We start from the raw sequence: 17,977 nt of genomic DNA, 5'->3' as shown, positions 1-17,977 counted from the left end.
TGGGGTTTATATTACCCCAGGTCTTTCATAATCTTCTCCAATTCCTCTCCAAATAAGAGGAGGCCCCGAAAGGGTAGCCTCACCAGTCTTTGCTTAGAAGCCATGTCAGCCGCACACTGCTGCAGCCAAAGAAGGCGGCGGGCGGACACCGCCACAGACATCTGTTTAGCCGAAGCTCTGACCAGATCATACAGGGCATCAGCCAAAATGACAGGGCCGACTCCATCCGCGGGGCAACCTCAGAAAGGGGGCCCGCACCATCGGCGGGCTGTTCCACCGCCTGCTGTAGTCAGGAAAGACATGCCCGGGCTGCATAGGAACTGCAAATAGATGCCCTCAAGGCAAGGCCCCAAATTTCAAAGGACCGCTTCAGCGCCAACTCAAGCTGCCGGTCCTGCATGTCTTTCAAAGCGACTCCTCCCTCTACTGGGAGTGTGGTCTTTTTGTCACCGCCGTGACCAATGCATCCACTTTAGGCATCCCCAAAGGGGCCAAGTGCTCCTCACGCAGAGGGTAAAGCTGACCCATAGCCCTGGCCAATTTCAAAGGCCCATCGGGGTCAGACCATTGAGCAGAAATAAGCTCTTGGATGGAGTCATGCATCGGAAAGGCCCGAGAAGGCTTCTTAGTACTCGCCATCCTAAGATTAACAAAGGAGGCCTCGCCTTCAGCAGGATCATCAATTGAGAGGGCCTGCAAGGCGTCAGTAATGAGAGCGCAGCTCGTCGAGGTGGAAAATCCGGACTGCATTGGGATCATCCAAATTCAGTGGCAAACAGGCACCATCCTCTGGATCATACGTCCCTGAGGGCCTGCCAGATCCCTCAGACTCTCCACAGCCCGACCACGAAAGTGAAAAAGGATATGCGCCACTTTCAGACAGGGAATTTACCAGTCTATGTTTAGCATGTTTCCAACGCCCGGGGGAGGAAATAACCTCTGAAATAATCCCTGGGGCATCAACACCTGGAGGTAAGCCAGGATGCAACGCTGTGTCAGCCACCTGCGGCAGAGCTCTTTTCAGCATGAAAGCCTTATGCATTAACAGCACAAACTCAGGTGAGAAAAACTCACCCTGACCCTCCGCCTCCGAATTAGGAGAAACGGATGTAGCAGCTCCTCTGGCAGCCTCTAAACGAGGCATCCCCCTGCACTCAGACTCCTCCGCAACTGCGAGGGTCAAGAAATGCGGCGCTGCCAAAATGGCGCCCGCTGCCAGCTCCATCGAGCGGGAAGAAACATCGTTCGCCTTGCTCATACTAGCGTAAGCGTCTAAGGAGCACGTTTCACACAGCCCCGCTGCTGATCTGCGTTTACCACAACGGGAGCAGCGCTTAACTCCTTCAGCAGCCATCGTCCAACAGGACGGGAATATAGCAATAAAGTGGCGGCTTCACGCCAAAACTTTCCCCGATCGGAATGGCGTCCGCGGGACCTCCCCGGAGGAGCTGGGCACCACTCTCACTTCAAAACTTACCCCGATCGGAATGGCGTCCGCAGGACCTCCCCGGAGGAGCTGGGCACCACTCTCACTTCAGAGGACCAAGTCTACGAGCTCCGGTCAAGCTGCACAGAACCAGAATCACTGGAAAAAGCCTCAGAACAGCCACACAGTAAAAGTGCGCTCTTTTTTTTTTTTTTTTAACACTGTGAGGAAAGTTGGAGGCAGGCAGCAACAGAGGGACTCAGGGATGCGGGGTGAATGGGTAAGGCAGGGAAAGGGTGAACCTATATGCCTTTAAAGTGGGCATCACCAGCCACAACACCCCTGCTCAACTGACAAAGCACAGGAGCCACCCCAGGCAGTCTGAAATCCAGGAGCTGATCACGCTACGTCCACACCTACTGGGAGACAGAGAAATACTGAAGGCAGTTGGGGCTAGCCGTCCTAGAAGCACTATGGTCTTTCAGTGTTCTCTATCTCCACCTGCTGGTAGGCGGATACAACCCATCAGTTAATGGATTCATCTGCTGCTGACAAAGAATAGCTGTTACTACATCCTCCAGCAAAAAGTTCTAGAACTTAACTATTCATTGACTGAAAAACTTTTTCCACCTATTTGTTTAAAAAGTATTTCTATGTAACTTCATTGAGTGTCCCCTAGTCTCTACTTTTTGGAAAAGTAAAAATCAATTCACTTCTACTCATTCTACACCACTCAGGAATTTTTGTAGACCTCAATCATATCTCCCCTCATCTGTCTCTTTTCCAAGCTGAAGAGCCCTAACCTCTTTAGCCTTTCCTCATATGAGGAGCTTCATCCTCATTATCATTTTGGTCGCTCTTCCTTTAACCTTTTCTAATTCTGCTATATCTCTTTTGAAATACATCAACCAGAACTGAATGAAATACTCAACATGAAGTTGCACCATGGAGCGATACAGAGGCATTTTAATATTCTCAGTCTTATTTACCATCCCTTTCCTAATAATTCCTAGCATCCTGTTTGCTTTTTTTGCCACTGCCACGACGACACCTAGATCTTTTTCTTGAGTGCTGACCCCCAAGGTGGATCCTAGCATCAGGCAACTATGATTTAGATTATTCTTCCAAATGTGCATTACCTTGCATTTGTCCACATTAAATTTCATCTGCCATTTGGATGCCCAGTCTTCCAATTTCCTATGGTCTTCCTGCAATTTTTCACAGTCTGCATGTGGTTTAACAACCTTGAATAGTTTTATGTCATCTGCAAATTTAATCATCTCACTCGTCATTCTGATTTCCGGGTCATTTATAAGCACCAGTCCCAGTACAGATCCCTGCAGTACTCCACTATTCCCTCTCCTCCATTGAGAGAACTGGCCATTTAACCCTACCCTCTGTTTTCTGTCCAATAACCAATTCCTAATCCACAGAAGTACACTGCCTCCTATCCCATGACTTTTATATTTCTCAGGAGGAACTTTGTCAAAAGCTTTCTGAAAATCTAGATACACATCAACTGGCTGATCTTTATCCACATGTTTATTCACGCCTTCAAAGAAATGAAGCAAACTGGTGAGACAAGGCTTCCCTTGGCTGAAACCATGATGACTGTCCCATGAAACTGTATTTATGTGTTCCGTAACTTTATTCTTTATAAGTTTCCACTAATTTACATCGCAATGAGAGATCAATAAAATTAAAGTGGGCAAACTGCCAAACTCTGCATATGTAGATGACATATAAACCTCCTGATTCAGCACAGCAGAGTCTACAAACAGAAGCAATTTATTCTGCAAATTCAGGATATAAAGTAAAACTGGTCAAAATCTGAAGCTTTACGCTTAAACTATACAAAAATCAAAGATATTGTGAAGTTAATTTTCCAAGCACATAGACTTACAAAGTTACACAGGTTACTATTTAACTTTGTAAGTCTAACAGCTTTGAAAATTAGCATCTAAATCTCAATACAATTTAAAGTGGTCATCTCAAGGCATAAAGAGCTCCTTTAACAAAGCGGTGCTACCGACTGAATTGGGCTGCTCAGCATTCAGTGCACTATTTGTAAAAGGAGCCCACAGAACTTAGGGATCTGTTTTCCAAATGTTTGGATGACACCTTGAAAATCAATTCACAAAAGTTGTTGGACACTTTTAGAGGTTGACCAAAACTGCCCTTTTTACCCGTTTTTGTTTTGGTCAAAAAAGCAAAACTGCAGCCAAAACTAATCACCTGGATTCAGCCAAAGCTGAAATCAAAAATAAGTTTGGTTGTGTGACTGTGAACCAATGAGGGCCACTAGGGATCGTCAAGGCTTCCAGTCTGCATCCCACAGTATTCAAGCAAGAATTTAAATAATGAAACACCATATTTTAACTCCAAGCAAAATAACCTCCACACATGGACCACAGCTAATGAAAACAAATTAAAGTCAAGGTGCTTTTACTTTTACAGTGGTTGACTTTGTGCTACACTAGGCACAACTGACATCATAAGCTCCCTAAGGAATTAGCCTCTCTAGGCACAGCTGACATCATAAGCTCCTTAAGAATTAGCCTCTCTGTGGACTTATCCCAAATTTACAGACAAATTCTTGCTAAAATTTTATATGAAAAGCATTTTTTGAGCACTTTATCACATAAACTATTGTGCACAATCATAACTGCATAACTTGCATTCCCTGGTAGGTTAGTGGTGAAGTCAGGGCAGGAGCGATGTCTCAGCCAAAGCAGCCATTTTGAGAGCACAGCTGAAATGGGTAGGAGTAACTGGGGATTCCTCCTGCACCAACAACACCCCTAGACCACAAGAGATTGTACAATAGGCACCGGGGGGGGGGGGGGGGGGGGGGGGGCATTTCTGGGGTCTTGAAGGGAGACAAATGGGACAAACCTTTCGGCTTCCACCGAAAACCGCACGGCTATTTTCAGCCAAACAGAAAACGTGAGCAAAAATTTAAATAACCTTTTTGAAACCAGACCAACAAAAAATGATTTGGGGCCAATTGTGGCACCATTACCAAAATTCAGTCAGCCTCTAGCAAAAATATTATATATTTTTTCTGTGTTGCCAACTGTTAGAAGTGGCATCTATAAGTGTTTAGAACAAACATTAATAAAGTAACAAACCACCCCGTATTGCCTTAAAGAAACTTAAAGCTGCAAAAATACATGTAGCTGTAAATTTCCCTAGTTTTTTTATTACCATATGGTTTATATTCTAAAACAGATAGATAGGGAGCTATTACATTCTTGATATATCACCTTTCTGTGGGAAGAGTAGTCACTGGTTATACATACACACAATACATCCCCTTATGCTTACAAATTGAATATGAATTGGTGGTTCCAATTCTAATAAAACTGTTAACCAGCAATGAAGTTACCTACTCACCATAGCAATATGGGGGCGCACTTTCAAAGCACTAAGACTTACAAAGTCTCACAGTAACCTATGGAACTTTGTAAGTGCTTTGAAAATGAGCCCCAAAGTGATATTAAAAAGGAAAATAATTACATTCCAACAACTTGAGAAACACATGGAAGTTAAAAAGAGAAACTACAATACTTCCATTGTGATTTAACAATTTAAAACGCAAAGAAAGACAGTAAGCTAGTTTAAATGGTAATTGTCAATACCTGGTCTGTAGGACAATTACTTGATGAAAATGGCTATCATTGGAAACTGTACATCAGAACTATGGATTATCCAAGGATCAATATTATAGTTGAGTACAACTGAAGCACTGTATCACTGATTCTCAAATATCTTTTTAAATACCTTAAAGCAGTGATTCCCAAACGTGTCCTGGGGGGAAACCAGCCAGTCGGGTTTTCAGGATATCCACAATGAATATAACATAAGAGATTTGCATACCAAGGAGGTAGTGTATGCAAATCAATTTCTAATATTCATTGCAGATATCCTTTAAACCTGGAAACCCAATAAAATATGATAATCACGTGTGCTAACTGCCTGAATGAGAAAAAACACAAGTACTAAAATACTTCATAATAATTTAAATACTGCTTTACTTCCTTCTCTCCCCTTTCAATCTCTACTTGTCTCTCACCACTCTGGTAAATACTCTGCCTCAATATTTTCTAAGATATTTCAAATTCACTCTAAACAATTATGCTCTTCGCAGAAAGCTTGGGAAACGGATTCTAGTGAGCAATTGTCACATAAACAATGGTCTCTTTTCTGGCTCTATGGCCCCAGGCTGCCTCTCTCTTCCTCCATCACTCAATCTCTTTTTTCCCTTCAACATAGAGCCTTATGGACCCCTATCAAATTGTTTAAAAGCAAATTTTCTCCTACCGATTTATGTTGGTCCTGGTTCCAAACAAAAAGGATCACTTAAATATATATTATTTGATTACAATAACATAAACACCTTTTTGGATTGGTATTGGTCCAAAATACAGGAAATTACAGAGTTTACAGAACCCTTGGCTTTTAAACATATTATTTGGAAATCTCTTGTAATGTCTTATTCTCTCTGACAAAGAAGCCCCTGTGTTTGATTTTTTTATCTCCTTGGGTCCAAAACTGGTTATTCAACACTGTGCTTCTATATTTGTTTCTATTGTTTTCTTTTTTTTACTGCTGTTCAGTATGCTTATTGACTTTTAGCACATCACTTTGTCAGCTGCCAAACCGATTTCTTCATCAGCCTAAAAACCTCCTGTGGAAACTTAAACAAGTGAAACCATTCTTCCCGAGGGCAACATTCTGCAACCTGGTACAATCAATGGTACTAAGCCATGCCGACCACTGCAACGGAATTTATGCGGGATGCAAAGAGAATCTTATAAAGAAGCTTCAGACCGCTCAAAACACCGCAGCCAGGCTTATATTTGGAAAATCGCGATTCGAAAGCGCCAAACCACTTTGAGAAAAACTACACTGGCTTCCAATCAAAGAACGTATTACTTTTAAAATCTGCACCCTGGTCCACAAAATCATTTATGGAGTCATTCCGTGTCAAGTGGACCAGGGGTCCCCACCTCACCATCTCAGATTTTGATGAAATTTGGTACATAGTTTCTTTATGATAAAAAACTAAGCTGTGAAAAATTTTAGTTCAAAAGACTAAAAATTGGAGGTTCTAGGGGACCTCAAGTAAAGGGTTACAAAATGTCGCCTGAGCAAAAATGACATTTTGGGCCAACTTCCAGAAGCTGTAAAACTGGAAGTTTTAGTAGTACAAGGGGGATATTTGGAGAACCTGCACTACTTTTAGGGCTTAATGAACTGGCAAAACCCCATGTTCCTAGTCCTCTTACTTTTTGAATGGTTTAGGCTCAAACTTTGCCACAAAAACTGCAAAAACCAATTTACAGCGATGTTGAGGCTGCTGTAGTTTCTAAACTAGTTGGCCTTTCAGGTTGATTTTTGGTAGGTGTACTAAATGTACGGCTGTAATGAGGCCTTCCAATTTGCAGCACTTTCCTTCAAGTGGTTGAAAAATTATAAGCGTTCAAAGTTGGTATAAAAAGCATTTTTGCCCATATTGGGCTATCTTTGATGCCCTTGATCTCCAGTGGGACAGCTTCAATATTCTTTCTTTTAGCACCATTAGAAAGAGCAGATTTCCTTCTATCAGAATATGTAGTTTTCATTTTGGAGTCTCTTCATATAAGGATTGTAAAAATGCCCTCAAATGTTTGCGGGCAGCAGCCTGTGATTTCTTCACTACACCCTTGATACAAGTGTAGTAAAAGTGATTCTTCTTTGAAAAAGCACCAGTTTTTTTTAAATTAAGAACACATTATGTTATAAAACTGTATTCAAGAAAACTAAAAAACAGGAATGTTTTTTAGGATGTGGAAGGATGAGGCCAGGTTTCAAGAAAATTGCAGTCAGTTAGGATGACCAACTTGGCCAATTATGATTGGTGGACCCTGTTGCAAGGCGTCAGTGTCTGTTGCTGGTGTTTCTTCACCCTTGCTACAGTTTGACCTCTTAGTGAACTGTAGGCATCAAAGTAAGCCTAGCAACAGACACTCAGGAGCCAGGAGGTACCAGAAGCATACAATTGGGCAATGAAACAAACAATTCTGCCTTGCAACAGGTTCACCAATCATAATTGGCCAAGTCTAACTGGCTAAAGAAGCTTTCTTTAAACATTATGTTATAATACAGTGTTCAAGTAAACTAAAAAACAGGGTGGAAACCATTGTATACATACTTCTTGTTGAAGAAACTCGCACCTGCACCGACAGGCTCATTTATATTGAATTAAATGCCACAAATGAAGATATTAATCACTTTAGACTGAAGTAAAATTTTACCCATTGAAAACCTGATTGCAAGAATAAATGCATTTGTTGAACTGATGCTAATGGTCGGTCATCAATGGATCCAGAAAGATCAGATGAATTTCCACTTTGCTCAGTTGGCTGTTCAAGTACATCAGAGTGTCATTTACTGACATACAATAAAAATAAAGGTTTGAAATTAATTGAAGAGCTTCTGCCTGATCAACAGAAGTTGTTACAAGAGCGTTCTGGTCAACTTTTCGATGCTGGATCAACTATTTGCCTTCATCATGAATCCTTACTATTGAAAAAGTTTGAATTTTTGCAAAGAACCTGCTGTAACCCATTTTCCAAAGGTGGTCATAATGCAAAAAGGGGCTTAAGAGTGCTGGATGACACACTAGCAGCCCAGCTAAAGGCCTTAACAAGCAAAATATTTGTGCCGGGTCAGAAACTATGTCCATCTTGTCGAAAAGACGTCAGTAACAGAGCTGCTGATTCTTTATCATCATCAACAACAGCAGATGATGAACACAGTGACGTTTCTGGCAAGTTGAACACAAGTTTGACATCTCTTGGTATTTCTCCATTAAAGTTCAAAAAAGTCAGCAAGCGTGATGTACGAGGCTACACCAAGCGCAAAATCAGGCGAGTGCAAAATACTTTGAGTCATCATCTTGCAGTTGCTGGTGGCTTAGACCTAAATGAGTTTGAAACTCAACCTTCTACCAGTCAGAAATGTGACAAATGTTCTGATTATGATGACCTGCTAAACGAGTTGAAAAACAAAGTCCAAGTTTCAGCAAATCATGCAGAAAAACTGCAAATACTAACTTTAGCACCAAAAAGCTGGTCTATTGAAAGAACTGCCTCAGAATTCATGGTTTCAACTAGAATGGTTAAAAAAGCAAGAAATCTGAAATCAGTTTGTGGAATTCTGGCAAAACCAGACAAGAAGAAAGGTAAAGTTTTACCAGAAGAAACAGAAAAAAAAATTCTTGGCTTTTTTGAAGATGATGAATTCAGTAGACTGTGCCCAGGGAAAAAAAGATTTTGTCTCTGTCAGAACCTGCACTGAAAAAATTCAAATGCAAAAGCGCTTGCTGCTTAGCAATCTAAAAGAAATGTATGTTGCATATCGTACTCGAAATGGGCCAGAAGTGGGTTTTTCCAAATTTTGTGAGCTAAGGCCAAAATGGTGTGTCACTGTTGGCTCATCTGGTATGCATTCAGTGTGTGTTTGTGTCATTCATCAAAATGTGAAGCTTATGCTTGCTGGAAGCCATCTGCTGAACGAAGATTACAAAGCACTGATGGCTAAAACTGTGTGCAATTTGGAATGCAAAGAATGCACGCTTCACAGGTGTGAAATATGTCCAGGTAAAGATGTGCTTGAAAATTACCTGACAGAAGTGTTCAGTGATGCTGACCCAGGTGAAACAATCGAGTTTAAGCAGTGGGTTCATACAGATCGCACCACACTGGAGACCAAACAGATGTATGTTGATGATTTTGTATCTGAGCTTGCATTGAAAGTTTCAAACCTGTCAATTCACCATTACATTTCCAAACATCAGACACAATACTTAAAAACTGTTAAAGAAAACCTAAATCCTTGTGAAATTGTTGTTCTCTTGGACTTTGCTGAAAACTACTCCTTTATTGTCCAAGATGCTGTTCAAGGTTTCCACTGGGAAAACAGTCAAGCTACACTGCATCCATTTGTTGTGTACTTCCGTGATGCTTCAAGTGAAATTCAGTGCATAAGTGTTTGCATAATAAGTGACAGCTTGCGGCATGATGCAGTTGCTGTACATGCATTCTTGGAAAAATTAATCGCGTTCTTGAAAAGCAAAATTGGAGAAATAAAATATGTAACATACTTTAGTGATGGCTCAGCTGCACAATACAAGAACTTCAAAAACTTTGCCAACTTGTGCTATCATCAAACAGAATTTGGAATAAGTGCACAGTGGAATTGCTTTGGCACAAGCCATGGCAAGTCACCATGTGATGCCATAGGTGGTACAACAAAGCGACTAGCTGCTCAGGCTAGTTTGCAACGACCTAAAAATAGCCAAATTCTCACAGCACAAGGCTTGTTTGAATTTTGTGATCAAAAAATAAATAAAATCAAGTTCATTTTTGTTTCCAAGGATGACATTGAATCTTCAAGATCTGCACAAGAGGAAAGATTCAGTAAAGCTTCCACAGTTGCTGGAACTCGTGAAAATCACCAATTTATTCCCATTGACTTGAACCAAATTTCAGTCAGTAGAGTGTCAAATGATTCCTCCTCATTTGTTGTCAAACTTTGTCAGTCAGATGACCCAGTGAGTGTACCTGACCCAGTGAGTGTACATAAATGTGTCTCAACTTCAGCCTGGGCAGTATGTTGCCTGTGTTTATGACAACAAATGGTGGATTGGCAATGTCTGTGACACATCATTTGAAGAACATGATGCCTTGGTCAACTTTATGCATCCATGCGGGCCTGCACGATCATTTCATTGGCCTAGCAGAAGAGATTCTTGTTGGATTTCTGAACAGCATATTCTAGCAGTTCTTCCAGTACCAGCAACTACAGCACTTGGACGACAGTATACATTTCCAGAAACAGCAGTGAAACTTATCAGTGAAAAATTCTTGTCACTTCAGCACTGAGGTTTTACTTGGGAACCATTAAGACACCCCCATTAGGCTTGAGAAACTAGGCAAAGACAACCAAATGAGGCTTGGGAACCTCAAGTAAGATGCCCACCTTCAGGCTTGGGAACCTGTGCCAAGTTGCTGGACTTGCTATCGGGCGTGAACTCTTGGCGATGAGGTTGCCACTTCCTATTGAATTGGTAGTGGCCTAGCCACCATGGACCAACGCATGCTTAAAGCAACTGAGTGACTTATACAGCAATTAGAAACATCGATGGGCCCTATATCCGTTTCATCTATCATTCAACAATACTGGCCAAAAAACACTTTTTTTGCAATCCTTATATGGAGAGACTCCAAATTGAAAACTACATATTCTGATAGAAGGAAATCTGCTCTTTCTAATGGTGCTAAAAGAAAGAATATTGAAGCTGTCCCACTGGAGATCAAGGGCATCAAAGATAGCCCAATATGGGCAAAAATGCTTTTTATACCAACTTTGAACGCTTATAATTTTTCAACCACTTGAAGGAAGGTGCTGCAAATTGGAAGGCCTCATTACAGCCGTACATTTAGTACACCTACCAAAAATCAACCTGAAAGGCCAACTAGTTTAGAAACTACAGCAGCTTCAACATCGCTGTAAACTGAGTTTTGCCGTTTTTTTTGGCAAGGTTTGAGCCTAAACCATTCAAAAAGTAAGAGGACTAGGAACATGGGGTTTTGCCAGTTCATTAAGCCCTAAAAGTAGTGCAGGTTCTCCAAATATCCCCCTTGTACTACTAAAACTTCCAGTTTTACAGCTTCTGGAAGTTGGCCCAAAATGTCATTTTTACTCAGGCGACATTTTGCAACCCTTTATTTGAGGTCCCCTAGAACCTCCAATTTTTAGTCTTTTGAACTAAAATTTTTCACAGCTTAGTTTTTTATCATAAAGAAACTATGTACCAAATTTCATCAAAATCTGAGATGGTGAGGTGGGGACGACCTTTAAAATTGGTCCACTTGACACGGAATGACTCTATGGTGATGCCCCAGGATATATGGTCGAGCTCATAGACCTGCCACCAGAAACTCAACCAGATCATCACGAACATACTTAAATCTCCACCATCCTAGTTGCAAAGGACTCAAGTACAAATCAATTTATGGATCCAGCTTCTCCTATATAAGCACCCAACTGTGGAATGCACTTCCAAAAGCCGTAAAAACTACGTACGACCACCTCAACTTCCGGAAATCACTAAAGACCTACCTGTTCGAAAAGGCATACCCCACTGACTTAAGTGCCTGAACCCAGCAACACAAAGAAACGTAAACTTGTAATGAACACTATGATCACTATATAACTTCCCTCTCTACGATTCCCTGATATGTCTGTACATATTTATTTCATTGACAATAGCATCACTCTGTATTTGTTTTCCACTGGAGGTGGCTATCACCTCACGGTACTATGTAAGCCACATTGAGCCTGCAAATAGGTGGGAAAATGTGGGGTACAAATGTAACAAATAAATAAAACAGAACTCCACCCTTCATGTAGCACAAAAACATACATCTTTTCATTATCAAATAGTTAAAAACCACATGTGGTTTAATCTGAAAGAAATTTCTTCATTCAAAGTTATATCAGTTCAGGCTGACAAGTTTATAATCCACTGATCTCACACACTGTCTTCATATTTTCAAATGATAACGAGCAAACAGCTTATGTCCAGCATTCACTTGCATCCCCAATACACGACAGGGAATCCCTGTTTCGCCAAAGCTGCATCAGGAGTAAGAAATCCTGTTCCACGACCACTAACTAAAGCTAAACAAGGCCTGTTTAGCTTTAGTCACAGTGGTCATGGCACAGAAATTTTCGGCGAAACAGAGATTCCCTGTTGGGTATTGGACATAAGCTATTTTGTTTGCTCGTTATCATTTGAAAATATGAAGGCAGCGTGTGAGATCAGTGGATAAACTTGTGTCAGCCAGAACTGATATAACTTTGAATGGAGAAATTTCTTTCAGATTATTAATGCTTGTTGGTGCATGTGGTTTTTCACTCTATTTGATAAATAAGAAACTTATGTTTTTGTGCTATATGAAGAGGGACTGTATTGGTATGTACTTACATCTCCACTACCCAAGCTGCAAAGGACTTAAATACAAATCAACTTATATATACAGCTTTTCCTACATAAGCACACAACTATGGAACGCATTACCAAAAGCCGTGAAAACAACATATGATCACCTAGACTTCCGGAAATCATTAAAAACCAACCTGTTCAAAAAGGAATACCCCATGGACCCAACTTAAATCCCTGTACCCTGCAACACAATGAAACCAAAGCTCGTAATGGACATACAAGAACTCTTCCTCTCTACGATTCCCTAATGTGTCTGGTACACGTGAACCTTATCCTACCACATTACTGTATTTGTTCATACCGGAATTGGCGAACGCCTTTACGGTACTATGTAAGCCACACTGAGCCTGCAAATAGGTGTGAAAATGTGGGATACAAATGTAACAAATCAAATAAATGTTAGGCTGTAGCCACTGTGATGGAGGCTTGAGCTGTATTTCTGCGGTCTTTTTTTGTACACTTTTTTTTTTTCATTCAGACTGGTACCACATGTGTGATTATCATATTCTGTTGAGTTTCCAATGTTGAACAGTATCTTTTAAACCTAACAGGTCTGGGAATCACTGACTTAAATGAAGAACCAGAAGTGTTCAACTCATGCAAAATTATTTTAGCAAAAAAAGTTATAGCTTCAGCCTAGTATAAACCTACATATGCTTTAATGCCCAAGAAGTGGACGTACTGCAAAGGTATGATAGAAAGATCTTAGAAAACAATTGGAAAGTAATGAATGGGCCCAATACTGGAGCAAGATAATATGTGTTTCCAATTCAGTTTCCACAAAACACATTCTGTATTTTGTAGCAGATAGAACATTTTGGACATCAGTTAAACTTGCTAAAATTGATTAATTCCAAAAATGATCAACGCTGGTTCTGTGAAATGGAACAAGAAACATGATCACATACGCTATACTATTGTTCAGCTCTAAGAAGCCACTGGAAGTGTGGAATTCTGTAAATTATCTAATAAATGTTGATGAACTATATATATACATATATATATACGATCATATATATATTTAGCACCATCATATAGAGATCTGTAGCATTATCTCATCTCAAAATATAATGAAAAATGACTAGAAATATTATTACCATTGTAATCAAAATCACTCTTATAAACTGGAAATCCATCTCTGAAACTGAGTACAACTACTGGTGGAATCTCGTCAGTTTTGTCTGCCAAGTATGAATGGGTGACTCCTGAGAAACGTAATATCCTACATACCTATGAGAGAATATGGGAATCCCTTATTTAATTGCTTATTTATTGTATTCTTATATAATATTTGTGTGCTTTTTAAATATGCTACATGAATTAACACTGGTTACTTCTGTGCTTTACTAATGACTGTTATGCACTGGTTTTGCTTGCATTAAAAGCAAATATATTTGAACTGGAACAACAAAAAAAGCCGATTTTCAGGTGAAAGAAGGAACTTGTGTGTGGTTTTAACGCTGAGTCACCTTTTCCTTCTGGAATTCTGCTACGAACTTTACACAAATACAAAAGATCCCTGACCCTTCCCCCCCCCCCCAAACTTCTTGGGGGTCAGGCAATCTGCCAGCAGCAAACCAAAAGGAAAGACACATCAATTAGCGGAGACGTGGATCCGGCGAAGACACCATTTTCCCGGATCCGGGACTCGTGCGGCGAAGGCACCTCACGCCATATTCCCCCGTCCTGATCCGCGAAACAAGCTCCTATTGAGGCCGAGTCGCACTCGCAGCTTCAGTGATACAAGCAGCAGAGGCAGGCGGCGCCTGACAGGAAAGGACGCGGCTCAGGCCTGCTACGAAGAGAGCTCCCGCGCTCAGGAAGCGCTGAGCCGCCGGGCCTCCCGTCCAGCTCCTCGTTACTCACAGGGTCCGTGGCTGGCCGTCGTCTTCCATAATCCTTGTTGAGACGAGGAAGAGGTGGACGGTCCGGGAGAACTACGTCTCCTACTACAGCACGGCGCTCGTCCACTACTACAACAGCCCCCGGGAGAACAAAATGGCGGCCGCCAGTCAGTCAGTCAGGAATCATCCCTGCAAGGCGCAGGCGCCGACCTGACTCCTCCCCCTTTCTTTCCTCAGGCCCTACGCCAGAGAGAGGAGAGAGCTGTTCCCAGCCAGGACATAACAATGGGCAGGAAAGCGCGAAATGCGCGCGCCGTGCCACCCGCAGGGACTGCTGGGAGCTGGAGTAAACCAACCAAAAAAGTGCTGGGGGGGAGGCCGCAAAGAAATCAGTAAAGACTACAATTCCCGGCAACCAGAAGAACCCTCTTCCCGCCGAAAAACGGTGGTGCGCCATTTTCTTCGACGAAGACTGCACGGTTGAAAAAGAATCTGCGAGTAAGTTGAGCCTGTTGGAGCTCTAGGGATCGCGGTCTGACTCCTAACGTAAATATATCTGATTCCAGTTAATTTACATAGACATAACATGAAGAAAGCTGGTGCCAGTCAGGTTCCCACCCCTGTGGGCCAGAGCATTACAAGACCAGGACACTGCACCAGTGATTTCACTGTAAGAATCTGTTGAGAATTTAGGGGTCCCGAGCCCCCCCAAGAAGGCTTGAGTGACCTTAATCTGACTCCATCTCTAAATAACACTAGTACTGGGGTAATCAAGGAGTTATTGCCTCTAAGGGAGATTTAGATTACAAGTTATACAATGCATTTATACTTACATCCTTTCATCATTAAGTGAAGCCCACAAATCATCATTCGGAATGAGGAGTTTATTTGCCAAGGTATAAGTCAAATCAGTGATTGACAACAGGCATGTACAATCAATTAATTATAGGAATATAATAAGTTGCAAACAGGTGTTAATTATTTGCTAATGTTTTATAATTTCTTCTACCAATTAGGGGTTTTACAAGGGAAAGCAATTAGGTAATTTGTTAATTCTGCTGGACACATTGGTTCCCCTTGGAGAGAGAGTGGCAACCCTTGTCTCTCTAACTTAAACCAGGAAATACCCTGATTTTTATAGGTGCCCTCAGGATATGGGTAATATGACAGTAGATATACCTGATTGGATCTATGCTAATGTCATGGTTGTCACTGATTGGCTCATGCTAATGAGTAGCTTCTATCTTGCTAACATGGTTTTATCTTTAGCTCGCTTCTTAAGCAAGACCCTGCTATGACTCACTCATTGCTCAACTTGTTTTTCTAACTTACATTAGAGAAAAATCTACTTTGTAACAGATAAGGGCTTCCATTTTGTGCTGAAATCCTCCATTTACTTTCCATATCTATTTACTTAACTTTTAGGCCTCAATCTGGGCTACAAACTAGGCCATACTTTTCCAGTAAGCTCCCAGTTATGTCAGCCATCAGATTTCTGACTCAGCCAAGGTCTGTAATGGCCTGAGCTCTATGACTGAGCCCTCCACCATTCCATAATTATACATTCCCCACTTGTCACCCCCTCTGAGGAGGGGTGACACAAAGCTCGTCAAGCTTGTCATCATCCATTCCAGAAGGTGGCAAGCTATCAAACGAGAGGGGGAGTTTTGGTCTTACAAATTGATAGAAGGTATGGTGCAAGACAGGAAACTTCATTCTCAGGTGATATATTATTTGGGCATATGGAATTCCCTTTATATTACCCAATCGCTGAAAGGTAATTTTAAAACAATACAGGAACGTAAGACCTTTGAAATAAAGAATGATTGAATATTTTGACACCCAACAGACAGGACTTAACAAGGATCTGGGTTTTCTAGCCCATTATAAGCCACCATAAAATTGTATTTCTCTTTATCACGCTCCTCTCACCTACTCACACCCATCCTGTTAGAATATCAATGATATGCTTTGATGTCCCCATGCATACCTCCTACCCACCCCCACCCTCCCACCCTGTCAGACTGTCAAAGTAATGGTTTGATGTTTCTCTTATATATACTATCTGCTACCACATTTGCTTATTTCCGATCTGAGGAAGAAGGGCACCCTTCAAAAGCTAATCAAGAAATGTATTAAGTTATGTCCAATAAAAAAGGTATCATCTTATTTTCTTTTCCATGTTTTATTTTGTTTGATTTCTATTGATAATCTCTCTATATAAAAAGCAACACCAACGTTCTATGAAGCCTCCAGCCGGAAGTGTGAAGGGGCGAGATATCCGGTTTCCCTATGAGTGTCTGCCCCGCCCTCTCTGGAACACAGTCAGTGAAGGAAAACAGCAGAGCAGGAAATCAAATCCCTGGCTCTGTAACAGTGAAGGACTCAGAGGGGGGAGCAGAGAGAGGCCAGAGGGCACGGACACACACACTCCCACATGCACACAAAAGAAAACATTGCTAGCCCCCGTTTCATTTGCATCAGAAACGGGGCTTTTTTACTAGTGTGAATATAATTAGGTCTGCCACCTCTGTTTGGGCAGCGGAAGCCAGAGAGGTGTTTCAAACAATATGGAGTAGAGAGATGATTTGGGAGGATACTTTTAAGGAACCAACAAGACTTCCCAGGCCCCTTCTGAAGAAATTACTTGGCATTAATTTATTTATTTATTTGTTGCATTTGTTTCCCACATTTTCCCACCCATTTGCAGGCTCAATGTGGCTTACTTTGTTCCGCCATGGCTATTGCCATACCAGATTAAAAGAAACAATTAGTAATTGCATAAGAACATGGGTAACATAATGGAGTAAAGCATCAAATATAAAGAGAACATTATCGGAATAACAGGTAAAGCGGTAATGTTTTAGAGTTCATATGATGGATCGCTATGGTATGCTCTGTTGAAGATGGTGCAGTTGTAGGGGCGTTACATGCAGTTGGCAAACGTTCAAGAAGTGAGATTTTCCCAGTCCTGGTTCTGAATTTACATTCCAAAGCAGCTTGTAGACTCAGATTCTACCACTGGAATTAGTGCTGTAGGTCCCATAATGCAACATGATGAGGTTATCAGGAGGAATCCAGACCTGGCATACATTCTCCCTCCTGGAACGGGGTAGCATTTATTTAGTTATTTATGAGGATTTATTTTCCGCCTTTTTGCAGGAATTCACTCAAGGTGGTGTACAGTAAGAATAGATCAAACATGAGCAGTAGGCAATTAGAGCAGTAAAAATATTCAAACAACAGTACAAAGTATGTCATTGTATACTACTTGCAATGACAACATAATTGTGTACTAGAACATTATGAAGGGTAAGGCAAAGTTGTAACATACAGATGAGTAAGAAAGTAGGAAGAATTAGAAAGTAAGGTGATTGATTTGAAGAAAGTTGCACGTGAGGTCAGAGAGATGGTTAAATATTATCTCAGCTAGCGTAGGAGTGGATAAATACGTCCCGCTGCAGTATGCGCAGCCCGCGTCAATCCTTCTGTGTGTGAGTGAGACTAACAAGTTAGTTACTTCTACTTAGTTAGAAAGGGTAAAAGCATGGAGGCTTTTACCCTTTCCTCCTTTATTAACTGTCAAGTCCAATAGTACTTACTAAAATTTAATTTTCAAAATCTCAGGAGTATGATCACCCCACAACCACC

The 17,977-nt window shown here is 41.3% G+C and overlaps 1 protein-coding gene across 5 annotated transcripts in view; it reads right to left on the bottom strand.

Annotated features, from left to right (window-relative positions):
* The window catches only part of TIAL1 (TIA1 cytotoxic granule associated RNA binding protein like 1), a 232,638-nt gene extending 218,117 nt beyond the window's left edge, over nucleotides 1-14,521 (bottom strand). The window contains exons 1-2 of one of the 5 annotated variants that reach the window (XR_003942079.1): nucleotides 14,349-14,521; nucleotides 13,580-13,712 (exon numbers count right to left, since the gene is read on the bottom strand). Coding sequence is in view for 1 of the 5 variants with exons in the window: in XM_030202618.1 (XP_030058478.1) it covers nucleotides 14,349-14,377 (29 nt within the window). In the remaining 4 variants the exon portion in view is untranslated. The remainder of the gene's footprint in view (nucleotides 1-13,579; nucleotides 13,713-14,348) is intronic. The other 4 variants (XM_030202615.1, XM_030202619.1, XM_030202616.1 and 1 more) reach the window with 4 other exon arrangements.
* Between the last annotated feature and the right edge of the window lie 3,456 nt (nucleotides 14,522-17,977).

Source organism: Microcaecilia unicolor, chromosome 5, assembly GCF_901765095.1.
Source record: "Microcaecilia unicolor chromosome 5, aMicUni1.1, whole genome shotgun sequence".
Classification (NCBI taxonomy): Eukaryota; Metazoa; Chordata; class Amphibia; order Gymnophiona; family Siphonopidae; genus Microcaecilia; species Microcaecilia unicolor.
The sequence above is the reverse complement of the archived record's forward strand: the minus strand, read 5'-3'. Positions and strand labels throughout refer to the sequence as shown.